Source organism: Leucoraja erinacea, chromosome 11 (genome assembly GCF_028641065.1).
Source record: "Leucoraja erinacea ecotype New England chromosome 11, Leri_hhj_1, whole genome shotgun sequence".
Taxonomy (NCBI): domain Eukaryota; kingdom Metazoa; phylum Chordata; class Chondrichthyes; order Rajiformes; family Rajidae; genus Leucoraja; species Leucoraja erinaceus.
Window position 1 is genome coordinate 2,487,665 of NC_073387.1, and position 25,836 is coordinate 2,513,500.

The 25,836-nt window shown below is 44.4% G+C and overlaps 1 protein-coding gene across 3 annotated transcripts in view; it reads left to right on the forward strand.

Moving 5' to 3' along the window:
* Window positions 1-7,849: 7,849 nt before the first annotated feature.
* The window catches only part of LOC129701415 (F-box/WD repeat-containing protein 11), a 171,766-nt gene continuing 153,779 nt past the window's right edge, over window positions 7,850-25,836 (forward strand). For 2 of the 3 annotated variants that reach the window (XM_055642568.1, XM_055642569.1), the window contains exon 1: window positions 7,850-8,026. In XM_055642568.1, the coding sequence (XP_055498543.1) occupies window positions 7,982-8,026 (45 nt within the window). In that variant the 5' untranslated portion in view covers window positions 7,850-7,981. Of the gene's footprint in view, window positions 8,027-15,284; window positions 15,402-25,836 lie in introns of all 3 variants that reach the window. The other variant, XM_055642570.1, reaches the window with a different exon arrangement.

Sequence of the window (25,836 nt, forward strand, 5' to 3'; positions counted from 1 at the left end):
TCCCTGTTCTCCGACTACATTTTATCTGTTACCTTCTCCTAGCTAACAATGATCTATTCTTGATCCTTATTCCCTTTGCCTGCTGTTTTCACACCTACACACTTCCTTATCTATCTCCCTTCCTCCTTACGTCAGTCTGAAGAAGGGTCTCGACCCAAAACGTCACCCATCCTTTCTCTCCAGAGATGCTGCCTGACCCACTGAATTACTCTGAATTAGCATTTTGTGTCTATCTTTTTATATATATATATATATATATCTATCATATCCATATCCATCCATATCATGTACCTATTAAAAGTATGATCTTGGATGTGTGTGTGTTTGTTCGTGTGTGTGTTTGTTTGTGCATAATCGGATCTTCTCAAAAATCGATGCGCTAATGGTAACATTTTTACATATTCCGGCAGAGATTTTTCCCCCGGAGTCCAAAATCGCCCTATCTGGAAACGGGTACGGAACGGGTGCATTGGGGGAGCAGACCCAATGGGTCTGCACTTGGTCTGGTAACTATTAAAAGTCTGATCTTGGATGTGTGTGTGTGTATGTTTATTTGTTTGTGTGTGATCCCATCTTCTAGAAAAAACAACTCACTAACGGTAAAATTTAACATATTCCGGTAGAGATTTTTTCCGTGGACTCCAAAATCGCCATCTGAAAAATTCATGCTTTATTTCTTGAGTTATTAATGAAAATGTTCAAAAATCTGAAAAAACGTTGAATTTAAACGAGATGGGCTCGCTGATGATGTCACAATGGGTCTGCTCCACGCAGCCTGCGCTGTGTTCCACGTGCTGAGGGAGACGTCACCACTCCGCCGAAATCGCAGTCCTTTGGTTGATGCCCGCTTCCCCCCGCTGCTCCCCCCATCTATTCTCCCACTCTTCCCCCCCCCTCTCACTCTTCCCCCCCCCTCTCTTCCCCCCCCTCTCTTCCCCCCCTCTCTTCCCCCCTCTTCCCTCCCTCTCTCTACCCACTCTCTGTACCCACTCTCTCCACCCATTCTCTCCTCACTCTCTCACCCCCCCCACACTCTCTCCCCCACCGATTTCCCCCACTCCATGCTCCCCTCCTCCTCTCCTCCCCATCTCCTCTCCCCCCCCATCACCTCTTCCCCCCATCTCCTCTTCCCCCCATCTCCTCTTCCCCCCCCATCTCCTCTTCCCCCCATCTCTCTTCCCCCCCCCCCATCTCCTCTTCCCCACCCCCCATCTCCTCCTTCCCCACCCCCCATCTCCTCTTCCCCACCCCCCATCTCCTCTTCCCCACCCCCCATCTCCTCTCTCCCCCCCCCCCCTCTCTCTACCTCCCCATCTCCTCTCCCCCCCCCCCCCCCCCTCCTCCACCCCCTCTCCCCCCCCCCCCCCCCCACCCCCTCCTCCTCTCCCCCCCCCATCTCTCTCTCCCCCCCTCCTCTACCCTCCCCTGGCCTCTCTCCTCCTCTCCCCCCCATCTCTCCCCCTCTCCCTCCCCCCCCCCCCTCTCCCCCCCCACCCCCGTCACCCCCAACCGCCCCCCCTTCTCCCCCCCCCCCCCCCCCTCTCCCCCCCCCCTCTCTCCTCCCCCCCTCTCCCCCCCCTCTATTCCCCCTCCCTCACCCCCCTCCCCCCTCCCTCACTCCCCTCTCTTCCCCCTCCCTCCCCCACCCCCTTCTCCCCACTCTCCTTTCCCCCTCTCTCCTCCCCTCCCCCCCCCTCTCACCCCCTCTCTCTACCCCCCCACTCTCTACCCCCCTCCCCTCTCCCCCCTCTCCCCGTTCTTCTCACCCCCTCTCTCTCAGTCTCTGCCCCCTCTCTCAGTCTCTGCCCCCCCCCCCTCTCTCTGCCCCTCTCTCTCTCTCCCCCTCGGCCCTTCTCTCTCTCTCTCTCTCTGCCCCTCTCTCTGTCTCTGCCCCTCTCTCCCCATCTCTGCCCCCTCTCTACGTGTCCTCTCTCTCTAGAATGGGGTAAAAGGAACAAATGAATAAATATTAATATAATATCAAGGGGGGTGGTGGTTAGTGTGTGTGGGGGATGGTTAGTGAGTGTGAGGGGTGGTTAGTGTGTGTGTGAGACGCCGCAGGCCCCCCCCCCCCCCGCGCATTGAGGGGATGGGACCTAACGGGTCCCACTTGGTGTAGTACTTACTAAAAGTCTGATCATGTACGTATGTATATGTGTGTATATATGTGCCTATATGTGATTGTCTTGATATGTTGCAAAAACACTACATAGTTACGATAACATTTTTACATATTCCAATTGACATATTTCCCCTCGAGGCCGGGAACACCTTATCTGAACATTTTATGCTTTATTAATTGACTTATTCTCGACTCATTATTGATTAAAAATCTAAAAAAGTTAAAAGGCTTTGAAATTAAAGCCACCAGTTTCAACTGATGACGTCACAATGGCTCTCCTGGCAGTGATCAGCTTCAGTGAAGATTTCATTCTATATTTGACATGTTATTCGCGAATAAAGCTTTAAAAGTGCCAACTTTCACAAGATTTTTACATATTCTGATTCACATTTTACCCCTCTCAGCAGAGGTCGTTTTCACTGAACATTTTATGCTTTATTTCTCAACTTATTACTGATTAAAGTTTAAAAAAAATCAAAATACTTTGAATTTCAAACCTACCAGCTTCAACTGATGACGTCACAATGGCTCGACTAGCAGGGGGAGCGTGAATTGCTATTGCAACACGCAGGACAAGTGAAATTGGAATTTTCTGTAAAAAGCACTGCTGAGGGAGGTATGGGGAGTGCTGGAATCTTATGTTCGGGAAAGGCTTGAGTTGGAGAACCACACGTGTGTGTCTGTGTGTCTGTCTGTCTGTGTGTCTGTCTGTCTGTGTGTCTGTCTGTCTGTGTGTCTGTCTGTGTGTCTGTCTGTCTGTCTGTCTGTCTGTCTGTCTGTCTGTCTGTCTGTCTGTTTCCATTTTCAGTTATTTCGTTTTTGGCCTTGATTCCTTAGTCGGCCAAAACCACATGCTCAAATTTCGTCATTTTTTCCATTTCGGTAGATTTCACTTTTACGTTCTCAGTTCCTCATTAGATTTTGTCATGTTTAAGTACACATTTTTAATAAAATCTATTCCCCCCCTTCCCCCCCAAAAAATTCAAAATGTTAAAAAAAAACAGCTCTCACCCATAGAATGTTGGTGAATGTTTCATCGTGTGATGTCACAAAGCCCAATGCCCACAGATGTCCAATCGGAATGGATCTCGTTTACATATGCCTTTGCACCAGCCTCGGCCCCCCCCTCCCTCCCCCCCCCACTCCTGCAGCCTGTGTCAAAGTGCGTGATCACGTGCGTGGGAATAAAGAAAGAGGATTGGGGGTGATAGGGAATGGGGAATAGATGGACTGCCCCTACCCCCCTCCCCTTTCCACTCTCTCCCTCCTCACTCATTCCCTTCCCTCTCCCCCCACCCCTCTCCCTCCACACCTCCCCCTCCCTTCCCCTCCCCATCTCCCTCCTCCCCCTACCCCTCTCCTCCCTCCTCCTCTCCCCTCCCCACCCCTCTCCCCCTCCCCCATTCCTCTCTCCTCCCTCCCCTCCCCCCCTCTCTCCTCTCCTCCCCCTCCTCCTCCCACCCCATCCCTCTATTCTCCCCCTCCCCCCCCTTCCCCCTCCCCACACACTCCCCCTTTCCTCCACACTCTTCCCCCTTTCTCCCCTACCCCATCGTCCCTCCTCCCCACCCTCCCTCCTCCCCCACACATCTCTCTCCCTCTCCCCCTCTCTCCTCCCCTCCCCCACCCCCCTCTCCCTCCCTCCCCTCTCCCTCTCACCCCCCTCCCTCTCCCTCCTCCCCACCCCCATCCCTCTCTCCCCCCCCCAACCCCCTTCCCTCTCTTCCTCTTTCCCCCCCTTCCCCTACCCCTCTGTCCCTTCCCCCCACTCCCCCTTCCCCCTTCCCCTCTCCTCACCCTTTCCACCCCTCCCCCCCCCTACACCTCTCCCACTCTTCCACTCTCCTCTCCCCTCTCCCCCAGTCCTCCTTTCCCATCCCCCACCCCTCCCTCCCTCCCCCTCCCCCCCTCCCCTACCCCTCCCCCCCCCCACCCTCTCCCCCCCCACCCACCCCTCTCTCCTCCCCTTCTCCAACTCCCTCTCCCTCCCACCCCATCCCCTCCCTCTCTCCCCCACCCCCTTCCCTCTCTCTCTCTCTCCCCCCCATCTCCCTCTCCCCCCCATCTTCCTCCTCCCCCCCCATCTTCCCCCTCCTCTCCACACTTCCCCCCTACCCTACCCCATCTTTCTCTCCTCCCTCCATCTCCTCTCCCCCCCACCCTCTCTCCCCCTCCCCCCATCCCCGCCCCCTACCCCTCTCCCTCCCACCTTCCACCACCCTTCCCCCCCCCCCTACATCCCTCCCACTCTTCCACTCCCTCCCTCCCCTCCTCCCCATCCCTTCCCCCCTTCTCTCTCCCCCTCCCCCACCCCTCCTCCTCCCCCCCCCCCACCCCTCTCCTCCCCCCTCCCCTACCCCACCCCTCTCCTCCCCCTCTCCATCTCTCCCTCTCCTCACCCCCCTCTCTCCTCCTCCCTGCTTTCCCCACCCCCTCTCTCCCATCCCCCCATTCCCTCTCCCTCCCCCTTCCCCATCACGCTCCCCCCCCCCTCCCTCCCTCCCCCCCCTCTCTCCCCTACCCTACAGAGCCCTGATGAGACAGCACCTGGAGTATTGTGTGGCAGTTTTGGTCTCCAAATTTGAGGCAGCCCCGAGGATTTTTCCGATTGATAAAAAAAAAAAGTTATGAATGTTTAAAAAAACCTTAAGATCAGCTGATTGGTCCTCTCCCCTGTCAATCACCATAATGAAGGTAATGCCCCTTCCGGGGCATTTTTTCTTGGTTCCTTTGGTATCAAAAAATTCTCAGAAGTGATAAATCTGGCTGTAAATTTTGCTTCAGAGGCGTTTTCATTTTGTATGTAAAAACCCACTTGAGAACCATCGGCGATTAAAAAAATTTACATCCAGATTTATCACTTCTGAAACTTTTTAGATGCCAAAGGAATCAGGAAAAAACACAAATAATGCCTTAGTTTATGAAATGCAGTGAGCAAACGGCCAATGTTCGTTAAGCACTCTGTCTGTTGTTGTCCCTTCAGCTCTCGCTTCTATCTACCGTCATTTCTCCTCATTTTTGGAATTCTGAAGTAGGCTAAATGTCTCACATGCTTATCCCGATTTCCATAATTATTTACAGCGCAGAAATTGACAATTTCAGCGGGTTTTAACGGGCCCGCGACACTGGAAACAATGGTAAGTGTTTACCTGCAGTTCATCGCGTGTACTCCATTTGGAGTAGCGTAGTAACAGTACGGGTCATGGGTTGTGACCCGACTGCCGCGAAACCACCCTATTCCTCTCATGATTATATACGCCTCTATATGATCAACCCTCATCCCCCTGTGCTCCATGGATTAGAGAGCCTGCCTGTCCCACTGAGCTACTCCAGCATTTTGTGTCCATCCCTGGTACTATGCGTGACGTCTGGCGCGCTGGACACTCCGAATCAAAGATCCTAGAGGAGCAAGATAGACCACTCCTCCGAAATCCAATGGACTGACGTGTAGTATGTGACGGAACGTCGCGGCCGCCATTTTTTAATGCGACACACGACTTCCGGTATGCCACCCGCTGAGATCCAAAGCAAAGATTATAGAGCTCCGCTATAATCTTTGATCCAAAGCAAAGATCCTCGAGTATCTTGTAGCGGGAACAGCCCCCTCCTTTGCGTAGTTTCCCTTGCATTGTATTGTGCAGTTTCCCTTGTATTGCTTTAACACACACTGCACAAAATTAAATTTAACGTATACATATTTTATATATTTATATGAATGTGTGTCTGTGTGTGAGAGGCAAGTTAGAGATAATTAAGTTTATTCTCATGGATCAGAAGCAACTTTGATTTAAATAATCACTATTAATTTATTTGTCTTGTAAGATGATATACATAAACCATAAAGGCAATTATATATATAATTATATAGTAATAATATATATATGCATATATATATATATATTTATACACACATATATATACACACATACATATATACACATACATACATACGTATACACATACATATGCACACATACAAATACACGCATACATATGGATACATTTATATGCATACATACACACATATAAACATATATATACATACATATATACACACATATACATATACATGCATATATACACATACATGCATATATACACATACATATATATTTATACATATGATCATTTTCCAACGATCAATAGATTTACGATCAGTTCCTGTGGATTGGAGGATAGCTAATGCTATCCCACTTTTCAAGAAAGGAGCGAGAGAGAAAACGGGGAATTACAGACCAGTTAGCCTGACTTTGGTGGTGTGAAAGATGCTGGAGTCAATTATTAAAGATGTAATAATGGGGCATTTGGATAGCAGTAAAAGGATTAGTCCAAGTCAACATGGATTTATGATTTTACAATGCATTTAAGCCTCTCCCATTTTTATGAGATGCATTCCTGGAATATGTAGGAAGTTTATTGTAACCTAGTGCTACATGCCTGAACAATGGATGATATATCACTTAAATGCAATTGTTTTCAGTTGTGTGGAGAGACCTGTATATTGAAGATGCTTTTTTGCCTCTAATATGTCAATGTACCTTAAATGTGGAAGAGCTTATTAAAATCTTCTTACAAAGACCATTAAGTATTTTCTTTCTATCCTCTTTTGGACCCAAGGCATAGCAGAGTTGCCAACTCTCACGAAGAGGTAAGGGAGGGAGAGATGGAAGGGAGGGAGAGAGGGAGATCGAGAGAAGAGAGAGAGAGAGAGAGAGAGAGAGATCGAGAGAAGAGAGGGAGAGAGAGATGGGGAGAGAAGAGAGGGGAGAGAGAGATCGAGAGAAGAGAGCGAGGAGCGAGGGGGGAGAGAGATCGAGAGAAGAGAGGGGAGATCGAGAGAAGGGGGAGAGGGAGAAGGGGGAGAGGGAGAGTGGAACGATAGCACATTATAACGCGCAGCCGTCCCATTCCGACCAAAGATTATAGAGCAGAGCTCCACTAGTATCTTTGATTGCGGCCGCCGCCACCGAACCCCCCGACCCACCATTGCACCCAAAGATGATAGAGCAGAGTTGTATAATATTTGATTGCACCCTTCTTCACGGCGGGCTTGTGATCTTTGCTTGTGATGCCTTGACAATTCGAGGGATATAACGGGTAACAGCCGCCCATTCTCGGACTTGAATCTGAGCTCGAAAAATCTCCTGGTCACTGGACCTAATGTGTCCGCGGGCCATATTGTGGAGACCAATCCCTTACAAGAACAAAACCAAAAACGTACAGAAGTGTTAAAATTGTCTTTATTATTATGGTAAGTAAAGATCTATTAAAAATAAGTCTAATAACTTTCTAATGTACCGACAAACCCAGTTTCCCAATGGCCGTTGATGGGAGAACAGAAAATAACATTTTCACGACAGAATATCGACTGAAAATAATAAAAATATTTTCTCACCTTTCTTTTTTATTGGGGAACCTAAAGAATGACAGGTCGGGTCGTTTAGATTTACGATTAGAATACTTGATAGCAGAGCAGTGAGATGAAATTTAGATAAGGACGCCATGACAGTGTGGGGGAAGCCCATTAAAATGCCTAAAATGGCGTCGACGGTCACACACGTGATACTACGCGTTTTTCGAGGAGTGGTCTATCTATAATCTTTGCTCCGAATGGCGGACGTTCAACGACGGCGTACGTGATTGCGTCAGACGCTACCGATGGCGGACGTTCCACGTCGGCGTACTTACGTCGGACACGCCTTACGCTACAAATGGCAGCCGACCGCCGCATGCGTGCGTGAGTGCGTCAGACGCTGAGCGGAGAGGACGGCGAGCGGCCCGCGGATCTGATCTGATCCGATCCTCTTCAACTCTACGCCCGCACTCACTCACCCGGCCAGCCAGCCAGCCAGCATCGCTATGGAGGCGGACTCGGTCATCGAGGACAAAACCATCGAGCTGATGGTGAGTGTGAGCCTCTCCCCCCGCTCGCGGACGCGGTGTGGGCGGGAGGCGGCGGCTCCCGGGCCTCGCCGCTCCAGGCTGGGTTGGGCGGGCGGGCGGCCCCGGCACAGGCCGCAGGCCACGGCCAGCGCTCTCAATGCCGCCCGCTGGCCGGGGAGCGGCAACAAAGCAGGGGCAGAGCGAGCCTTCGGCGCACCCGGACGGGGGGGCGGGTGTAGGGGGTAGAGTTGGGGCTGGGAGCCGGAGTAGGAAGCGGCCTAAGGCCAGGCCGGTAGGGTAGGCGGAGCGGGGCGATCGAGCAGGCCATTGGCGTGTGTTCGGTCGGGGAAGGCGAGGATGCTTGTTCAGGCCATTGGTGTGTTAGTGGAGGTTGGCTGTGTCGGGGGTATGGGGACAGTATTTACACAGGCCGTCGGAGCATTCTGAGCACAAGAAACCTCTAAATCCTGCTGTAGATTCAATGTGCTCTATCCCAGGCAGCAATTCTCTGTCAAATTTTCTTTAAAAAATTATATCTACTTTTGATACTTCTAGTGATCTACCCATTACATGAAAAATTGCACCCTCTCTGGCAGAAAGTGTCTTGAGTACCTCGGTTTTAAATGATTGGTTCTTTGTGATTGTGTTCCCTGGTTGAGTTCTCACATTAATTCTACCGTTTCATGCCCCTCATATGTGCCATTTTGCATTATTTGAAACGCCAAAAATGTAGATCTAATTTCTTCAGCTACTTGTGATGATAGAACAATGTATTCCATGAATCAACTAACTTAATCTATTTTGGAATGCTCCCAATTCTACTATATCCTTTCTTGGATAAGTGGATCAAAATTGCATAGTTTTCCTAGTGTGGCATCACCAGCATCCTGAGAAATGTTAATAATACTTGCCTATTTCTTAATGTCAATGCCTTTTCAATGAAGGCCAATATTCAATTTGCTACTACTTGCTACATCTGCCTTCTAGCTTTTTGTGATCCGTGCACAAGAACAGCTAGGTTTCTGTGCTTCACTCATTCTAGGTTTCTGTGCTTCACTAAATTTTTACTCACTGGTTCGACCTGTATCCTGATGCAGAATCCGTTTATTCTAATTGCAGTATGCTCTTCCAACTCTTATGTCATTGGCAAGCTTAGATGCCTTGCATTCTGTCCCCTCCAAAAAAATTATACAAATAAAATGTAAATGTGGACCAAAACCTGATCCCTGTTTCACTCCAACCTGAAAAAGACCATTACCTTTAATACTATTTTCTATTTGATAAACAATTTTCGAACCATGCTACCATACCTCTTCCAAAGCCGCAAGCTCTTATCTTGTGCACCAGCTTTTTATGAGCAACTTTTGTCAAATGACTATTGGAAATCCAAAGAAACCACATCGTTAAGTTCCCCTCAAACACCTCTGCTTATTACAAAATCAAAGAAATTAACCAAATTTGTCAAACATGATTTGCCTTTCATAAAACAATGTTTTCTTGCTTAATTATTAAACTTTCTTAAATGATCAGTTATTTCTTCTTTGCTTATTGACTGCCAGCAATAGATGCCTAACCAGCCTATTGTTTCCTACCGTTTGCCCTTTTTTGAACAAGAAAGTTGCATTTCTGCTTCTCCAATCCTTTGTTTGTTTTCGAGATTCAGCGAGTTTTGAAAAACTTCAGTGTATTGGTCTACCATCTCTGCAGCCATTTCCTTTAGTACTCTAGGGTGCAGACCATTGTAGCACACCAATGTAATTTTGTGTGACAAGAGTGGGTCAGGCTATTGTGGTTCTAAGCATTGACTTGAGGCTGGGAATACTGCGCACCGGTAATATTGTGAGTATGGCAAAGTATGAAATGGCAGTGAGCTAGGACATTGATGTGGGGTGCAGGAGGGGGAAGTAGGTCAGGCTTGAGGGAACAGTCAATGATTAGAAAGGAAGTTCTTTGTGTGATGTATTTACCTATATGGTGGTGTGAGAAAGTGTAAATAGCAGGCAATTGAATGGATCAGAATGTTACTTTCCTGGGCGCACAACAATTGATCAGAGCAGACATACTGTTGGGAACGATTTGTGTCGGGGTATTGGGGTTACTGTGGATGTGATGACACCAGAGCAAAGCTAACTAGACAATTTTGTTTGGAGATGCCTTATAGGGATGTCAAATCTGGTTTGTGGCATTTAGATACAACAAGGATGATCACTGAGGTTCTGAGTGAAGCTGCAATGTATTAATTGTTCATCTTGAATGTCGTTCTGGTTTATAGTCGCATTGGGCTGGCTACACTTGGATTAGCATGTTGCTGTGCTTCAATCCATTTGTTGTTCATTGCACTCAAGGTCAGTGCATTACGACACTTGGTCTTATTACAGGTGGCACTCTGTGTCCATAATGGATCAGTATGTCCAGTTCCTCAAAATATCATTTGGATTGTCACTATTTTCAGGGTTGTGTTCCTTCAACGTTGCCACTTTTTAACTCCTTTGGTTCCATTGGACTAAGATGCCCTCTGAAGTATTTTACATAAAAGAGCATAGATGGGATCAGTCAGCTGTTTGAAAATATGAGCAAGACTGAACTTGTGTGCTGACTTGGGTATTGTTTAGTGCTAAATGGAAGAAAGAAGCAGTAGCTCGTATTTCTCTTTGCTGGGCCAGTTATACTTTCGCCTAATGTAACATTTTGTTTTAATGGAAAATCTAGCACAGCACATCCAAAATACAAATCAGATGCCTTCTGTTCTCCACAGTGTTGGACCAATAGATGGATCTTTACACATTGTTGAGATTTGATTATAGATTTGGAACTCTTGAGGCCCAAATTTCCAATGGCCTGAAAGTTTATTTCTGGAGATTTACTCGTTTTTAAAGATTTCCCGTAATTATATTTTCTGTGTTGGGCAATGTAAAAGGAGACCGTTCTTTATTTTTAAATGTTATTTTATAGCTTTCTAATTCTTCTACCAAATCCTAGAATTCACCACCATTTTTTTTTTGTTGCAGTTGTTGAGTGTTCTATGTGCAAAGCCTTTCCAATTCCATAGGGTCTCAACCCAGTGCTATGTGAATGTGGGCCTCCAGTGCAAATTGATAAGCTAGCTTGGAGAGCATGATATGGATAATTATCTGAGTTATGAGATCACATTCCATTTCCTCTTTTTATTTACCAATCTAAAAGTGTTCATGCAATGCTATATAGGTATCATGCAATTTCAGTTTATGCATTAATTTAATAGCCAGAAAAGATCTGCCGATCCATCATTCCTAAACTACTCTTCATGAGTGCACAAAGTATAGGATTTCACTCTCAGAAACTTTTCTGCCATTCAATTCCTTGTTGAATGAAACCAGTTTGGGAAATACCATATTCTAGTTTTATTTATATTCTCTGCCCCGGAGAGGGTCAAGCTCTTGCTTGTGGACATTGTGAGATACGTGCCCCACTACTTCAATTTGCAGTGTTTCTCAGAAAATATTCACTTTTTGCTTCTTGATCAGTAATATCACTTTGCATGAATCAAAGGACCAGGTAGTAGAGAAGATGTAGTGAGAGTTTGTATTCTTTTACTGTGTGTTCTTCAGTGGAAGAGGGGTATAATGTTTGCTCAAGGGATGGCAGAGTTTCAGTGAGGGACATGTTAATCCCCTTTCTCAGTGGTTAAATTGAATTTGGTGTTAGAAATTGGGTTTGATTTCAAATCTGTTCTTGACGGTTGATCTCTGTGGGGCTGTTTCCAATTAGCAGTTGAGATCCTGGATTATACAGGGCAAGCTCTTTAGTGCATGGTATCTGTGCTGAACATGATGCCTACTTAAAGAAAACTTTTCTGCCAATAAATGGTTGAGGTAGGCACCAGCTGGCAAATGGTGAGGAAAACATGGAATTCTACCCTGGTTGAAGTCTCCAACTTGAAAAGCTGACACTCTCTGGAGTGCTGTTTCAGTTATTGCTCCTTCACACCTCGAGGGAAATAATAGATTTGGCAATGGGACCATTAATTCTGATGTTTGCACACTAAACTGTAGAACTGCTAATTATTATATTGGTAGGATTATTGAATGCGAGGAGAAAATTTTTTGGCATGGGAAATCATGCTTACAGAAGTAGTCTGATTTTAAAAACACAAAGTAGAACCAGGAATAGGTTACTTGGCCCCTCCAGCCTTTCTCATCATTCAATATGATCATAGTTTATCTGGTCCAGGCCTCATTTCCTCTTCTGTATCAGTTCCCCACAGCCATTAATTCTCAGCTCTTTCAAAAAGGTTGTCCTTAATACTCCCATGATCCAGCCTTGCAATCCTATGGGATAAGGAATTCTGAAGTTGAGATCTTGTTCTTTGCACCTCATTTTTAAATTACCACCCAATCTATTGTCACCTTGTTTGAATGTCTCCTACTGTGGATGCATCTTGACCTCTGCCATGGATCTAGTATGACTAGCATTTTTTTTAACTCTAAAGAATATATATCTAATTTATTTAGCTGCTTATAATTGGAGAAACTTATCATTACAGCAATCACAGTGCCAAAGAGATTTGGAAAGATCTCCAATGAAGGAATATTGTTTCTTAAATAACTGGACCAAAACTGTACAATACGGCAGGTGTGACCTCATTATCGCCCTGTACAATTGTAATGGTGCTTCCCGAATGCTAAACTCCAACCCTCTTCCAATAAATACCAGCATGCATTTTGCCTTTCTGAGCTTGAAAGACAAGATGCTTGATAAATACTGTTTCCTGTGATATAATAGTGAGAAAGATTCATAGAACACAAAGAGTTGACACATTATACCATTGGCAAATGTATCATTTCAACCATCTTGTTATATTATGCAACAGAGAGAGTTCTTCAGTGACGTTTAATTGACGTGTCTGCTTTTGCTCAACACATGACCCAATTTAGGAAATTACAGAAAAACAAGCCCAACAGGTCTATGCTAGTAATTATTTATCTAAGAACATCCTTCCATTTTTTTAATCTTAATGCACCTAGCTGGCTTCCCTGCAAGTGCATCTGTGTTATTCAGTTGAAATACTTAGTGTGGAAATATATTCCGTATTCTCACTGGCCTTTAAGAATTTCTTGGATTTAATGTTGATCATCTTGCATTTATTGATTCTAATTTTAGTTTTTCTGGAAGCTCAAAGCACCATTACCAGGTCTCAAACCTATTTAACTTTGAAGATCTCAATTTTGTCACTTAAGAGTCGAAGCAGGGTCTTTGTACCAAAGATAGACACAAAATGCTGGAGTAACTCAGCGAGCCAGACAGCATCCTGGAGAGAAGGAATGGGTGACGTTTCGGGTCAAGACCTTTCAGTCTGAAGAAGGGTCGCGACCCGAAACGTCACCCATTCCTTCTCTCCAGAGATGCTACCTGTCCTGCTGAGTTACTCCAGGATTTTGTGTCTATCTTTGATTTAATCCAGCATCTGTAGTTCTTTCCAACACATTCTTTGGACCAACTTGTCCTTGCCGACCAAGATGTCCTATCTAAACTAATCTCGTTTAATTCTATTTCAAAGGTCTTTTATTGCACATGTACCAATTAATGTACAGTGATATGCAAATTACCATACAGCCATACAAAAAAAAGGCAACAAGACACAAATACATAAAAGTTAACATAAACATCCACCGCAGCAGATTCCCCATATTGTTGTACCTGCCGTAACAACATCCTCAGGCAGCTCATTCCATATGCCTACCATCTTCTATGTGGAAAAGGTTGCCCCTCAATTTCCTATTATCTTTCCCCTCTGATCTCAAAACAATGCCATCTAGTTCTTGATTCCCCGACCCTGGGCAAATGTTTCTAAATTCACTATATATATTCTCCTCAAGATTTTACAAGATTCTCCTCTGTAACACCACCCATTAGCCTCTGTACTCCAGGGACTAATGTCCTAGCCTACCCAACCTCTCTATAGCTCAAGTCTTTGAGTACTGGCTTCATCCTCGTAAATCTTCTCCGAACCTTTTCCAGCTTAATGAGATATTTCCTACAATGAGGTTACCAAAGTGGAACAAATTAACCATCTGCAGTCTACAATACCATCTATTTCAGTGCCATCTGCAAACTTACTAATCATGTTGTATACATTCTTGTTCACATCGTTGATGTAGATGATGAACTACAATGGGCCCAGCATCGATCCCTAGGGCACAACCCTGGTCGCAGGTCTCCAGTCTGATATACAGCCTTCCAATGTTATCCGCAATAGACAGAAAATGCTGGAGAAATCAGTGGGACAGGCAGCATCTCTGGAGAGAAGGAATTGGTGATGTTTCGGGTCGAAAGCCACCCTCTGCTTCCTATCATGAAGTCAATTCTATATCCTGTTGGCTAGCTGTCCTTGGATCCTATGTAATCTAATCTTCCATAGCAACCTATCATGTTGATTCCTTTGTGTAAGAAAGAACTGCAGGTGCTGGTAAAATCAAAGGTAGACACAAAATGCTGGAGTAACTCAGTGGGTGAGGCAGCTACTCTGCAGAGAATGAATGGGCGACGTTTCGGGTCGAGACATACCTTTATTGATTCCTTTGTTTGTTACTACTTTGAGATAGTTGGTCAAATTCATGAGTCGTGTTCTCCCATGCACAAAAACAATCCTGACTCTCTCTAATTGGCCAGTTTTTTCAGATGCATGTATATCATATCTCGTAGAATCCTCTCCAGTAACTTTGTTACCACAGATGTGGTCTACAGTTCCCAAGTACAGAGTTCTCAGATTTCTGAATTCAAGGGTTTACCAGGACATGATCAGTGGTTGCTGCTGTGCCCGGGCATTTAGTATTCGGTAAAATTTGCGCTATGTAAATGAAATAGTTGACTGACTCCTTGGTGTTAAACTGATTAGTCAGCGCTTAATCTGTGGTAATATTGCCTCAAAGCGTTGGAGTTTTTTTGGGAAGGTGGTTATAGGGTAGTGATTTTAGATTCTCTGAGCCTGTGTATTTTTATTGTTAAATATAAACTGTGTGGGGCTGATATCCCATATCTGGTACATTGGCCATTTTTTTTCTGCAATTTGGGTTATTTGGATCAGAAATTTGTGCTACTATATACATTTTAGCTCTGCTCTTCAAAATTGTATTTTATCATCTTTTAATGCTCTTTTCGGAATATGTTATTTGGCCACAAGCATTAATTCACTTACTTAATTTGCGTTTGATCTGCTTTTGTCTAACTTGGTTTATCTCTACTTTGTAACCAATTCCAGTGAGTAATACGCTTTGTACTTTTCCATTCATTTTTGCCCTAGTTCCGTTAATCCATGGTCATTCTGCAAGTTAAGACTCAGAAGTCTGTGGGAAATGGTGGATGATGCCAGCCATGGAGTAAAATGAGTTAGTCTGGATTTCTCCTCTTCAGCTGGTTTGTGAGTGGGGCACTCTTTGTATTCTTTCTTCTCACAAGAATGTAGATCTTGCTATTTATTTAGTGCCTTGGTGAAACCACTCCAGGAGTTTTATGTACAACTAGTCTGCAGCATTCCTTTTACGACAAGTACGTAAAGGGAATGCTGCTGACTAGTTCTTTGGATGGCAAATCTGTCTCTCGTGAAATTAAGTTGGCTAAGCCTCTTCTTTAAATGCACATGGAGTTGTGGCAGGAACATTGAGTTTAGACGAATCAGGTGACTTCATTGAAACATAGAAAATATGTAGAGAGATGTCGGTACAAATAGGGAGCAAATGTCCTTTGACTAAGGCATCTACTGTCAGTTTCAAACTAAGGAATAGAGTAAGGCAGGAATGGGGAATTCCCTTGTTCCCTCTGAATCTTTGGGATTCTCTACTCCAGGAAGCTGGAAGCACGGAGAAATAATGAACTGGTTGCACAAAGGGAGAAAAAGTTCCGTATTTGTGGGTCAGGCAGCATGTTTGAAAAACATGGTGGGTTATGTTTGCAGTTGGGACCCTTCTTCATACTGATGGTGGGGGGAAAAATAAATCTGGAGGAGAGACGGGGCACAGCGTAGCAGGTAATAGGTGGACACAGGCCGGGGGGGGGGGGGGGGGGGGGGTTGGAACAAATGCCAGAAATTAAAGCAGAAGGTGTGAGATAGTAGGATGGAAGAGTTGCAAATTGTGAAAGGAGCCTTGGTCATTGATTACATTCAAAGCTGATTGATAGAATTTGGGATAGAAGGTGGAAAATTAAAGTTGAGGTAGGAAATTGGTGTGTCTTGTTGAAAGGGCATACTCCTATTACGTTCTTGTATTATGTCCTTCTCATTACCTGGAGCTTCTCCTTTTTACTATTCTAGAGACATTCTCCCATTAATTCTTCAACGTCTGAATTGGGCACAGCAATGCCCTACCTTCTTGGTCCAAAACCATACTGCTCAATGAAATTTCAAATATGCTCTTTTGTCTCAGTCGTGCTTTGGTGGTCTACAGGAGAATCCCCAGATCCTTTCATGCTTAACTCCAACTGAGTGGATTCTAGCCTTGGAGTTTTTTTCACACTATCATTTGTGACTGCAGCTTGGTGATTTGTTTTCTCCACTACACTTTGTGGAGTTGCATGTAATTTTAATGTACTCTTCTATTCCTACTGCAATGCAGAGCCCCAAAAGTTCTGTCAGTTTGGTTTAAATGCCCCATGATCATAACTAATGAAACTCCGACTCTTTCCTATGAGTTGTGTCGTGACAAAGTAAAACAACAGAGATGTGTGTGGTGGAACTAAGAGGGGTTTGTTGGGGAATGAGGGACAAAGCAGGAGTTTACGAAAGGATAAGTGTTGGGGAGGAAGATTGAGTTTGTCTCTTTGCATTAGAAACTGATTGGCACATGCTTTTAGCTGTCTTCCTGGCTCTCTGAGTTAAAGTAATTGATCACATTTGTATTGATGTCTTCCAATGTGTTCTACAACTTGATGACTGTATTTTGTGAGAACGATTTGGAAACAATCTCACATCTCAAAATGGAGTGTTTTATGAGGCACTGAGTGAGCAGCAGTGTGATTGTATTTGACCAAAACCTGTAACCTGTTATGTGAAATGTTCTTGTTATTTTCCCAATTTCCATTGAACACTGGGACAGGAATACATTTCCCTCTAGACTGTCTTTCTTGCCCTTGTCTGCATTTCAGAGCCATTTTTTGTCTGTCAAGTTTACATGTCGAGACCATGTGCGTTGTCACTTTCTCCCAGATTCTATAGATGCATGGATTGTTGTACCACTATAGATTGTCTTTAGTGTAAAGGTGTGTGGTAAAATCTGGGTAATTGATAGAAATGCCAGGAAAGTTGGGGAAGTGTGGTAGTTGTGAAACCAGGCATGAACTCGATGGGCTGAATCGCCTCCTCCACATTGCAAGAACGTGCACAATCAAGCCGCATTATGATTGAATCAACTGGCTATGGGATACAAGACTGATACAGTTTTGAAGGCCAGTGACCTCAAAATAATTGTTTTAAGCCAAGCCATACCGATGTAGCAGGTAATGCACAACATATAGTCAAATACTATCCCTCACTTTTAGCACTCATGGGGTTAGCATCGACCATTAATGTCGCTGTGATAGCCTCATAATGTCTTAAAGAACTATCAGAATGATGTTTGCAAAAGGAGACTCCTTTACTGTAAATCCCATACCCACAAAAAAACCGTCTCCCATTTTTAATACTCCCCACATGTTTGGATGAATAAAGCTCCAACAACTTAGAAAGAGGGTATCATCCTCTGGTCAGAGTGGTGGTATCTCATGAAGTCCTCCATCCTTCTAAATATTCACTTCCTGCCAATTGTGCTGTATTTTCTTCAAAAGGTGAGATGTGGCTTTTTCAGCAGCAGTTTCCATTTCTGTGACTTCTACAACCAAAGATAAACATATCAAGTTCATGCAATCGCTATCACCTGCAGTCTGCCTATTGAAACATTATCACTGAGAGACACAGAGAGACAGAGTCGACACCCGTACACAGTTCTCTAGCTGGTGAGAGGATGGTTCATTTGCCTGATAACAGCTGGGAAGAAATTCCTTGTCCTGGAGCTGTGCGTTTTCAGTGCTGTGCCTCATGCCCGATGCGAGAAGAGGGTGGGACCGGGGTAACACTCATCCTTGATTATGCTGGTTGCCTTAAGGGCCTGCCCACTTAGCTGTCATTCGCGCACCATTTACGCGACCTGCTAGCGTGTGGGTAGCGCAGGGCTGGTGCGTGGAGGAGTGTGGACTTCGTCCTGAACTAAATCTTTGTAAACGATCGCCGAACTCGGCCCGGGGCTCACGGCCGTTGCGGATCCAGATCCGTCCCCACTCCTACTCCCAGAGCGGAGCCAAGACGATTGGAGATAGAATGACATATGCTCCAGACGGCTGTGCGAATGCATGATGACGCTCGCGACTGTCGCGCGTCAGTCTCTACCGTCCTGTCGTGTAAGTGACTGCCCAAGTGGAACAGGCCCTTTACCGAGGCAGTGTGAAGTGTAAATGGTCTAAATGAAATCTGACTCTCTCGAATACATCCTTTACTTTAAGGATCCTTTAAGCATTTTATCTATCTTTGGTGTATACCAGCATTTGCAGTTCCTTCCTACACATCCTTCCTACACATACTTCCTACTACATTTCCTCCGAGTCGCATCTTCGCACCCCCCCTTCGTGGCCTATCAACTGGATTGGCACGGCCTTTCCTTCCAGAGATCGCCTAGAGCTTCGGCAGCGGACGCAGCGCTGAATTACCATCGCGGAGCGGTGTTGGAGCTCTGGAGTGTTGGGTCTGCTGACTTTAACACTGTGGAGCTGTGGTTTGCGGAGCTTCTGGCCATGGGAGGCGCTGTTTTTAACATTGGGGGGGTCTGGAATCCCTTGCCAGTGTTGGAGCTTCATCTAGCTCGTCCTGTGGACTATGAAGCCGCAGTCTCTGGTAGGAATCGGCTGATCCGTTCCGACGTCGGAGTTTCGATCGAGCTTCCAAAGAGTAAGATGACTGAATTTTATTATCTTCCCTCAGTGGGAAATGTTGATTCCTCTGGGAGATGTTCATGTTAAATTCTATTCTGTATTGTGTTCTTTTTATTTGTATGGTAACTCAAATCTCAATGTACCAATTAGTGCATGTGACAATAAATGTACCTTGAACGTGATCTTTGCATGTGACTTCAGATAGGCGAATAGTTTGCTCCCCAGATCAGGTTCCAATCTAGTGTCATGCAACCTTTTCCCAGTTGTCAAGTCAGGAGAGTTTATTGTCATGTGTCCCTGATGGGACAATGAAATTATTGCTTCAGCACAACAGAACATAGTAGGCATTGACTACAAAACAGAACAGTGTGTCCATATATCTTTATATACGTAAATACATGAATAAATACTGAAAATCACTCCAGTAGCAAACATGAAAAAAAATAGCCAGAGCTATGACCCTAAACTCATCTATATAAGCATTTATCTTCTACTGTTCACCTTTCAGTTTGGCACTATACTGACTGAATAAGTTAGGTAGACTGAAAGCTGAGATTTATTTAGTTACAGTTGTAAGGATTGATATCACCGGCTCTTGTACAGACGTCACAAGTGTTGAGAGGGTCCTTTTGGATTTTGGTGAGTAGTTTGGAGATGTAGCTTGGAAACAGGCCTCTTGGCCCAATGAGTCCATGCAGACCATTGATCACCCATATGCTAGTAGTATGTTATCCCACCTTTGCATCCTACGCACTAGGGGCAATTTACAGAATTAACCTACAAATCGGCTCATCTTTTGGAAACCAAAGCACTTGGAGGAAACCCACATGGTCGCAGGAAGAATGTACAAACTCGACATAGACAGCATCTGAGATCACGGTTGACCCCAGGTCACTGTGCTGTGAGGCAGCAACTATAAGCCGTGCCTCTGCACTTCCCTTTTCCCACTGATGAGTAATTTGAAAAATGATCTAGAGTAAACATTCAGAATATGTTTTATACATTTTCACCAAAAGTAAAGCTTATTTCTTACCCATAAACATTTTTTAAATTTCTCTCTAAATGTTGTCGACTATATTCGGGGCAGTCGAACCATCGAAGCTCCCGAAGCCGGCAGTCGAAGTTCCTGCGTCTGGGCAATTGAAGCTCCCGCGTGGAGGCGGTCGAAGTTCCTGCGGCTTGGAGATCCCGAAGTCGGTCTCTAACCGGAGACTGTGAGCTCCGTTGTTAAGGGGTAATTTCTTAAAACGGACAACTCGCAATAGGTTAGGTAAACCAGCACAAGCTTTACTGATCATCAGCCGGCGAGAGTGTCAGGGATACAGAGTCAAGTATGCAACAGACACTTAACTCTCCCTGAGCCGCCATTCTATTGAATGAAGACATACGGCATCTTTTATAGTATTTTGGAAACAGGTCACATGTTTATACAGAGTTGCAGCAATGACGTTTAGCACAAATCGATCACAGGCTGCACCCATTCAAAGTATGATTGCCACTAATATAATACTTCTCATGCTATGGTTATATCAATCACAAAATTCAGTTACAAAGTTCCCAAACACCAAAAAGCCCAACATTTGCAATGCTGTCTTAACAATGTAAGCATCAATATCAGTGGCAGCACAGAGTTTCTGTTTACAGGAACTACCGAGTCCCCAGTGAACACATCCTCTTCTACTATTGTCAATCGTCTTTTGCTTGGGCATAACAGGAAGCACTATCAGCAAAGCTTGAATGCAGGCTTCTAACTTCCTGATTCCCACAGATTTTCTAGTATACCACAGAATTGCAACTTCAGCTTATTCAGAACCCAAAAAAGTCAAGCTAATCTTACTTAATAAATTATTTTACATCATAAATTATTATATAACCAGGATATTCTCACCATGATGTTAAAGCCCACAGACTCCCGGGGTAGATCTCAGAGGTCGATCCCTGGCAAATGCATCGTGGGCTCCGTGATGTTAGACCCCAGGCACCCGCAGTGGAGCTCTCGAACTAGGTCTCTAACAAAGTCCGCCAACTCCTCGATGTTAGGCCGCAGTGCGGCCGGAGATACGATACGGAAAGAAAAACGCACCTCCGTCGAGGTAAGAGATTAAAAAAAAGTTCCCCCCAACTACCCCCACCCCCCCCACATAAAATAAGCTAAAGAACACTAAAAACATAATTTAACACATTTAAACAAACAACAAAAGAAGGAAGGGACAGGCTGTTGGCGAGGCAGCCATTGCTGGCACCACCCGGTGGTTTAGCTGCTGGGTGAAGGTGGATCCTTAAACCTGGAACCAAAATGTTAAGTTTAAGGGTAGACCAGAAGATTGCAAGATGTAGTGAATAGTGGGGTTATAAATATGGAAAGATGGGTATGGTAAGTATAGGGATTGGGGCTCACAGCAAGGGATTAAATGGGGTTGAGGAAGAAATGGGCGGTAAGGTTAAGGAAATTGGATGTTTGCTATAAATGAATCTGCCATGTGGAAATGTATCATTTAAACCAAGCTCAGTGTTCCTGAGAGTTTGCACACTTTCAAGTATCCCTGCCGTGAAGAGGACTTTATGCTCTTATTGTACTGCGTGACCACAGTATCCCGAGGATGAATTTATGTGTATCGGAATCTGTTTATAACATAAAATAAAATCAGTTGCAAGGTATTCAGTTGCAAAACAATATATTGCAGAACACTTGCTTTGGACATAATCTTTTGGGGCAGATCAGCTTGAGCCGCATTGACCAGACAGTTTATCTTATTTGGCATTGAGTATTTTCAGTGCGCTGCAGAAAAAGATGGTTGCTTTTGATTCATTGGATCAACTTCAATTTGGGGACAGTGAAGTAATTTGAAACCAACTCTTCTGAGTAGCTTTTTCATGCTTTATCTCAAAGTACCAGATCGGGTTTCTGTTTCAAACTTTTCCGTCAACGTTTTGCAGGTTGGCATTGAGAAGGTCACTGGCTCTTACTGCATTCCTTAGGTTTGGGGAAATTTGCGAAGATGCATGTGCTCTCGAGGTTGTCAGGATGGATGACATCATTCCACTGACATGTTCAAAGTGACCATAGAATGCATTGAACTCATCTGTGAAGGATGCATTGTTACCAGAATGCTGCTTTCACTTTGCAGGCTGTTATACAGGCTTTGCCACAATTGACAGGTGTTTGTGCGGTATTCTGAGGACTCTCACTTGGTCCACAATTCTCTCTTGCTGGCTTTGCAAAGGTTATGTATAGATTTCTTGCATAATGGATTGTTTGACTTGAATGCTGCAGACTTGGGACTTCACTTGGTAGTGAACCTCAGTTCATACATACTCTCTGGCTGAGGAACACTGGTATTGTCTAGTTTGTTACGCAATCCACATGACACATTTATTGAAGTCTGCGAGAGTTGTGACATACTCATTTAGAGTGGCCAAAGTCCTTGGACATGGATGTTTGGCAAAGTCTTCGGTGGACATATAGATCTATGGCATAATCTAAATGGAAAAATTGAGAATGTGATTTGGTCCAGTTTTTAATTTCATTACGCTGTCACCCGTTTCATAATTTTTCCTCTCTTCCATATGATCAATGAGCTTCTTGCGCATTCTCCCTTCCTACACTTTTAAACTTATTTGATAAATAACTTTCCACAGTTTGGATGAAAAGTCAAGATTTTAACCATGAGCTGTTTGTCCTTTATATATGTCACTTGTGCTGTTGGGTATTTACAGCAATTTCTGTTTTATTTCAAATTTTTAGCATCTGCAGATTTTCTTTTGTTCCTCCAATATTTGTCTTTCAATTATTGTTAATAATAATAATGATTAGTTACATTTACCGTTAGTGTATGGTCCCATGCAAATTTGGTTCCACCTCATTGCAAGAGTGGTTACACTTAAAATGTTTCATTGAGTGAACTGGCTTTGAAAAAAAACTGGTCATTAAATATTTTGAGGAATTGATTTGAGCTAATATAGCACACTTTTTTTAGACAAACCTGCTCAGCTAAATATAACAAGCTACTTCATGGGTGAGCATGTTATACCTTGATCACAATTTTGAATCTGTTATGAAAGGTCAGACTGGTGTTTTTAGACCCATGGTCATCCCTAATCTCTTGTGGTTGTCAACTTGCTGCCGAGATTTATGTTGTAGGTCCTAGCTACGTTTTAGTTGGGATAGTTGAAAAAGAAATGTTGGCTAATAGAAATTAACAGTATAAGTCCATTTCTCATCCTTCAATAGTGCCACAAGATATTTTGAATTCACTTGAGAGAGTAGATCAATTCAATTTAAAATTTATTTCAAGAGACACTATCAGGAACAAAGCAGTTTTTTGTTTTCTGTCATATTGCATTAAAGTGTCGATGAGGTAATATAGTTGGGTTTGTGAAGGCACCTGGTCCACAATTTCCAAACAAGCTGTAAATGTTATTAGCTGAGAAAATAATTTTGGCAGTTTACTTGTACCAAGATTCACAAGGATGAGAGGAGATCTTATAGAAACATATAAATATCTTAAGGGATTGGACGGGCTAGTGGAGTCCAGAAACAGGGGTCACAGTTTATGAAAAAGGGTTAGGCCATTTAGGACTGAGATGAGGAAAAACCTTTTTCAGCCAGAGATAATCTGTGGAATTATCTGCCAGAGAAGGCAGTGGAGGTCAATTCACTGGATGTTTTCAAGGGAGAGTTAGATATAGATCTTGGGGCTAACGGAATCAAGGGATATGGGGAGAAAGCAGAAACGGGGCACTGGATTCTGGATGGTCAGTCATGATCATATTGAACGGTTGAAGGGCTGAATGTCCTACGTCTGCACCTATTTTCTATGTTTCTATGTAAAGTGTTAGGTACAATATGGTTAAGGTACAGATGCCCTCTTAATCTATGTACGTCAAGTACACATCCATGTATAGTTTAAATGTGATATGATACGATACAACTTTATTTATCCCAGGAGGAAAATCAATTTGCCAACAGCCATAAAAAAACATAAAATACATGAAGAATGAAAATAATGTGCGAGTGGTAAGGCTTTGAAGATATGCAAAGATTGAGGGGGGGGGTGGAATTAGTCTCAATTTACCCCACGGCAGAAGGGGGAAGAGTTGTAAAGTTTGATAGCCACAGGGAAGAAGGATCTCCTGTGGCATTCTGTCCGGCATCTTGGTGGAACCAGTCTGTTGGTGAAGGTGCTCCTCAGGTTGACCAGTATGTCATGGAGGGGGTGAGCTGTATTGTCCAGGATGCTCCGCAGTTTGAGTTCCTCCAAGACCACCTCCCAAGAATCCAACTCCGCTCCCAGGAGAGACCCAGCCTTCCTGATGAGTTTGTTGATCCTATTGGCGTCCGCAGCCTTCGCCTTGCTGCCCCAGCACACGGCAGCGAAGAAGATGGCACTGGCTACCATCGATTTGTAGAACATCTGCAGCATCTCACTGCAGATGTTGAAGGAGTGAGGCCTTCTAAAAAAAATACGGGCTGTTCTGTCCTTTGTACAGGGCCTCAGCGTTCCTGGACCAGTCCAGTTTACTGTACAGATACACTCCCAAGTATTTGTACTCCCTGGTAAAGTGCACATCCACACCATTGATGGAGGTAGGGGACAGGGGTGTTCCTCTCCTCCTAAAGTCCACCACAATGAAAGTAGTTATATTTAGTATGTTGTTACATATCCTTTGCATGCAATGACTGCTTGAAGTCTGCGATTCATGGACATCACCAGTTGCTGGGTGTCTTTTCAGGTGATGCTCTGCCAGGCCTGTATTGCAGCCAACTTTAGTTTATGCTTGCTTTGGGGGCTAGTAACCTTCAATTTTCTCCAGCTTATAGCTTATATCAAAGGCATGCTCAATTGGGTTCAGATCGGGTGATTGACTTGGCCACCCACAAATTGGCCAATTTTTAGCTTTGAAAAACTCCTTTGTTGCTTTAGCAGTATGTTTGGGATCATTGTCTTGCTGTAGAATGAACATCCAGCCAGTGAGTTTTAAGGCATTTGTTTGAACTTGAGCAGATAAGATATGTCTGTACACTTCAGAATTCATTATGCTACTACCATCAGCAGTTGTATCATCAATGAAGATAAGTGAGCCAGTACCTTCAGCAGCCATACATGCCCAGGCCATAACACCCCCACCACTGTGTTTCACAAATGAGCTGGTATGCTTTAGATCTTGGGCAGTTTCTTCTCTCCTCCATATTTTGTCCTCCATACTTTGCTCTTGCCATCACCCTGAGCTTAAGTTAATCTTCGTCTCATCTGTCCACAAGACCTTTCTCCAGAACTGGTCGCTCTTTTAAGTACTTCTTGGCAAACTGTAACCAGGCCATCCTATTTTTGCAGCTAACCAGTGGTTTGCATATTGCAGAAGTTCAGGAAGTCTTCTGCGGACATTGGTCATTGACAAATCCACATCTGACTCCTGACGAGTGTTTCTGATCTGTCGGACAAGTGTTTGGGAATTTTTCTTTAATATGGAGAGAATTCTTCTGTCATCAGCTGTGGAGGTCTTCCTTGGCCTGCCAGTCCCTTTGAGATTAGTAAGCTCACCAGTGCTCTCTTTCTTCTTAATGATGTTCCAAACAGTTGATTTTGGTAAGCCTAATGTTTGGCCGACGTCTCTAACAGTGTTATTCTTGTTTCTCAGTCTCATAATGGCTTATTTGACTTTCATTGGCACAACTTTGGTCCTCGTGTTGATAAACAGCATTAAGGGTTTCCAAAGATGATGGAAAGACTGGAGGAAAGACTAGGTGCTGCGAGGGGCAATTAAACACCGGAGCAATTACAAACACCTGTGAAGCCATGTGTTCCAAACATTATGGTGCCCTGAAATGGGGGGGACTAAACCAAAATGTATAAATATACCCTTTAATAAAATCTGACAATGTGCACTTTAACCACATG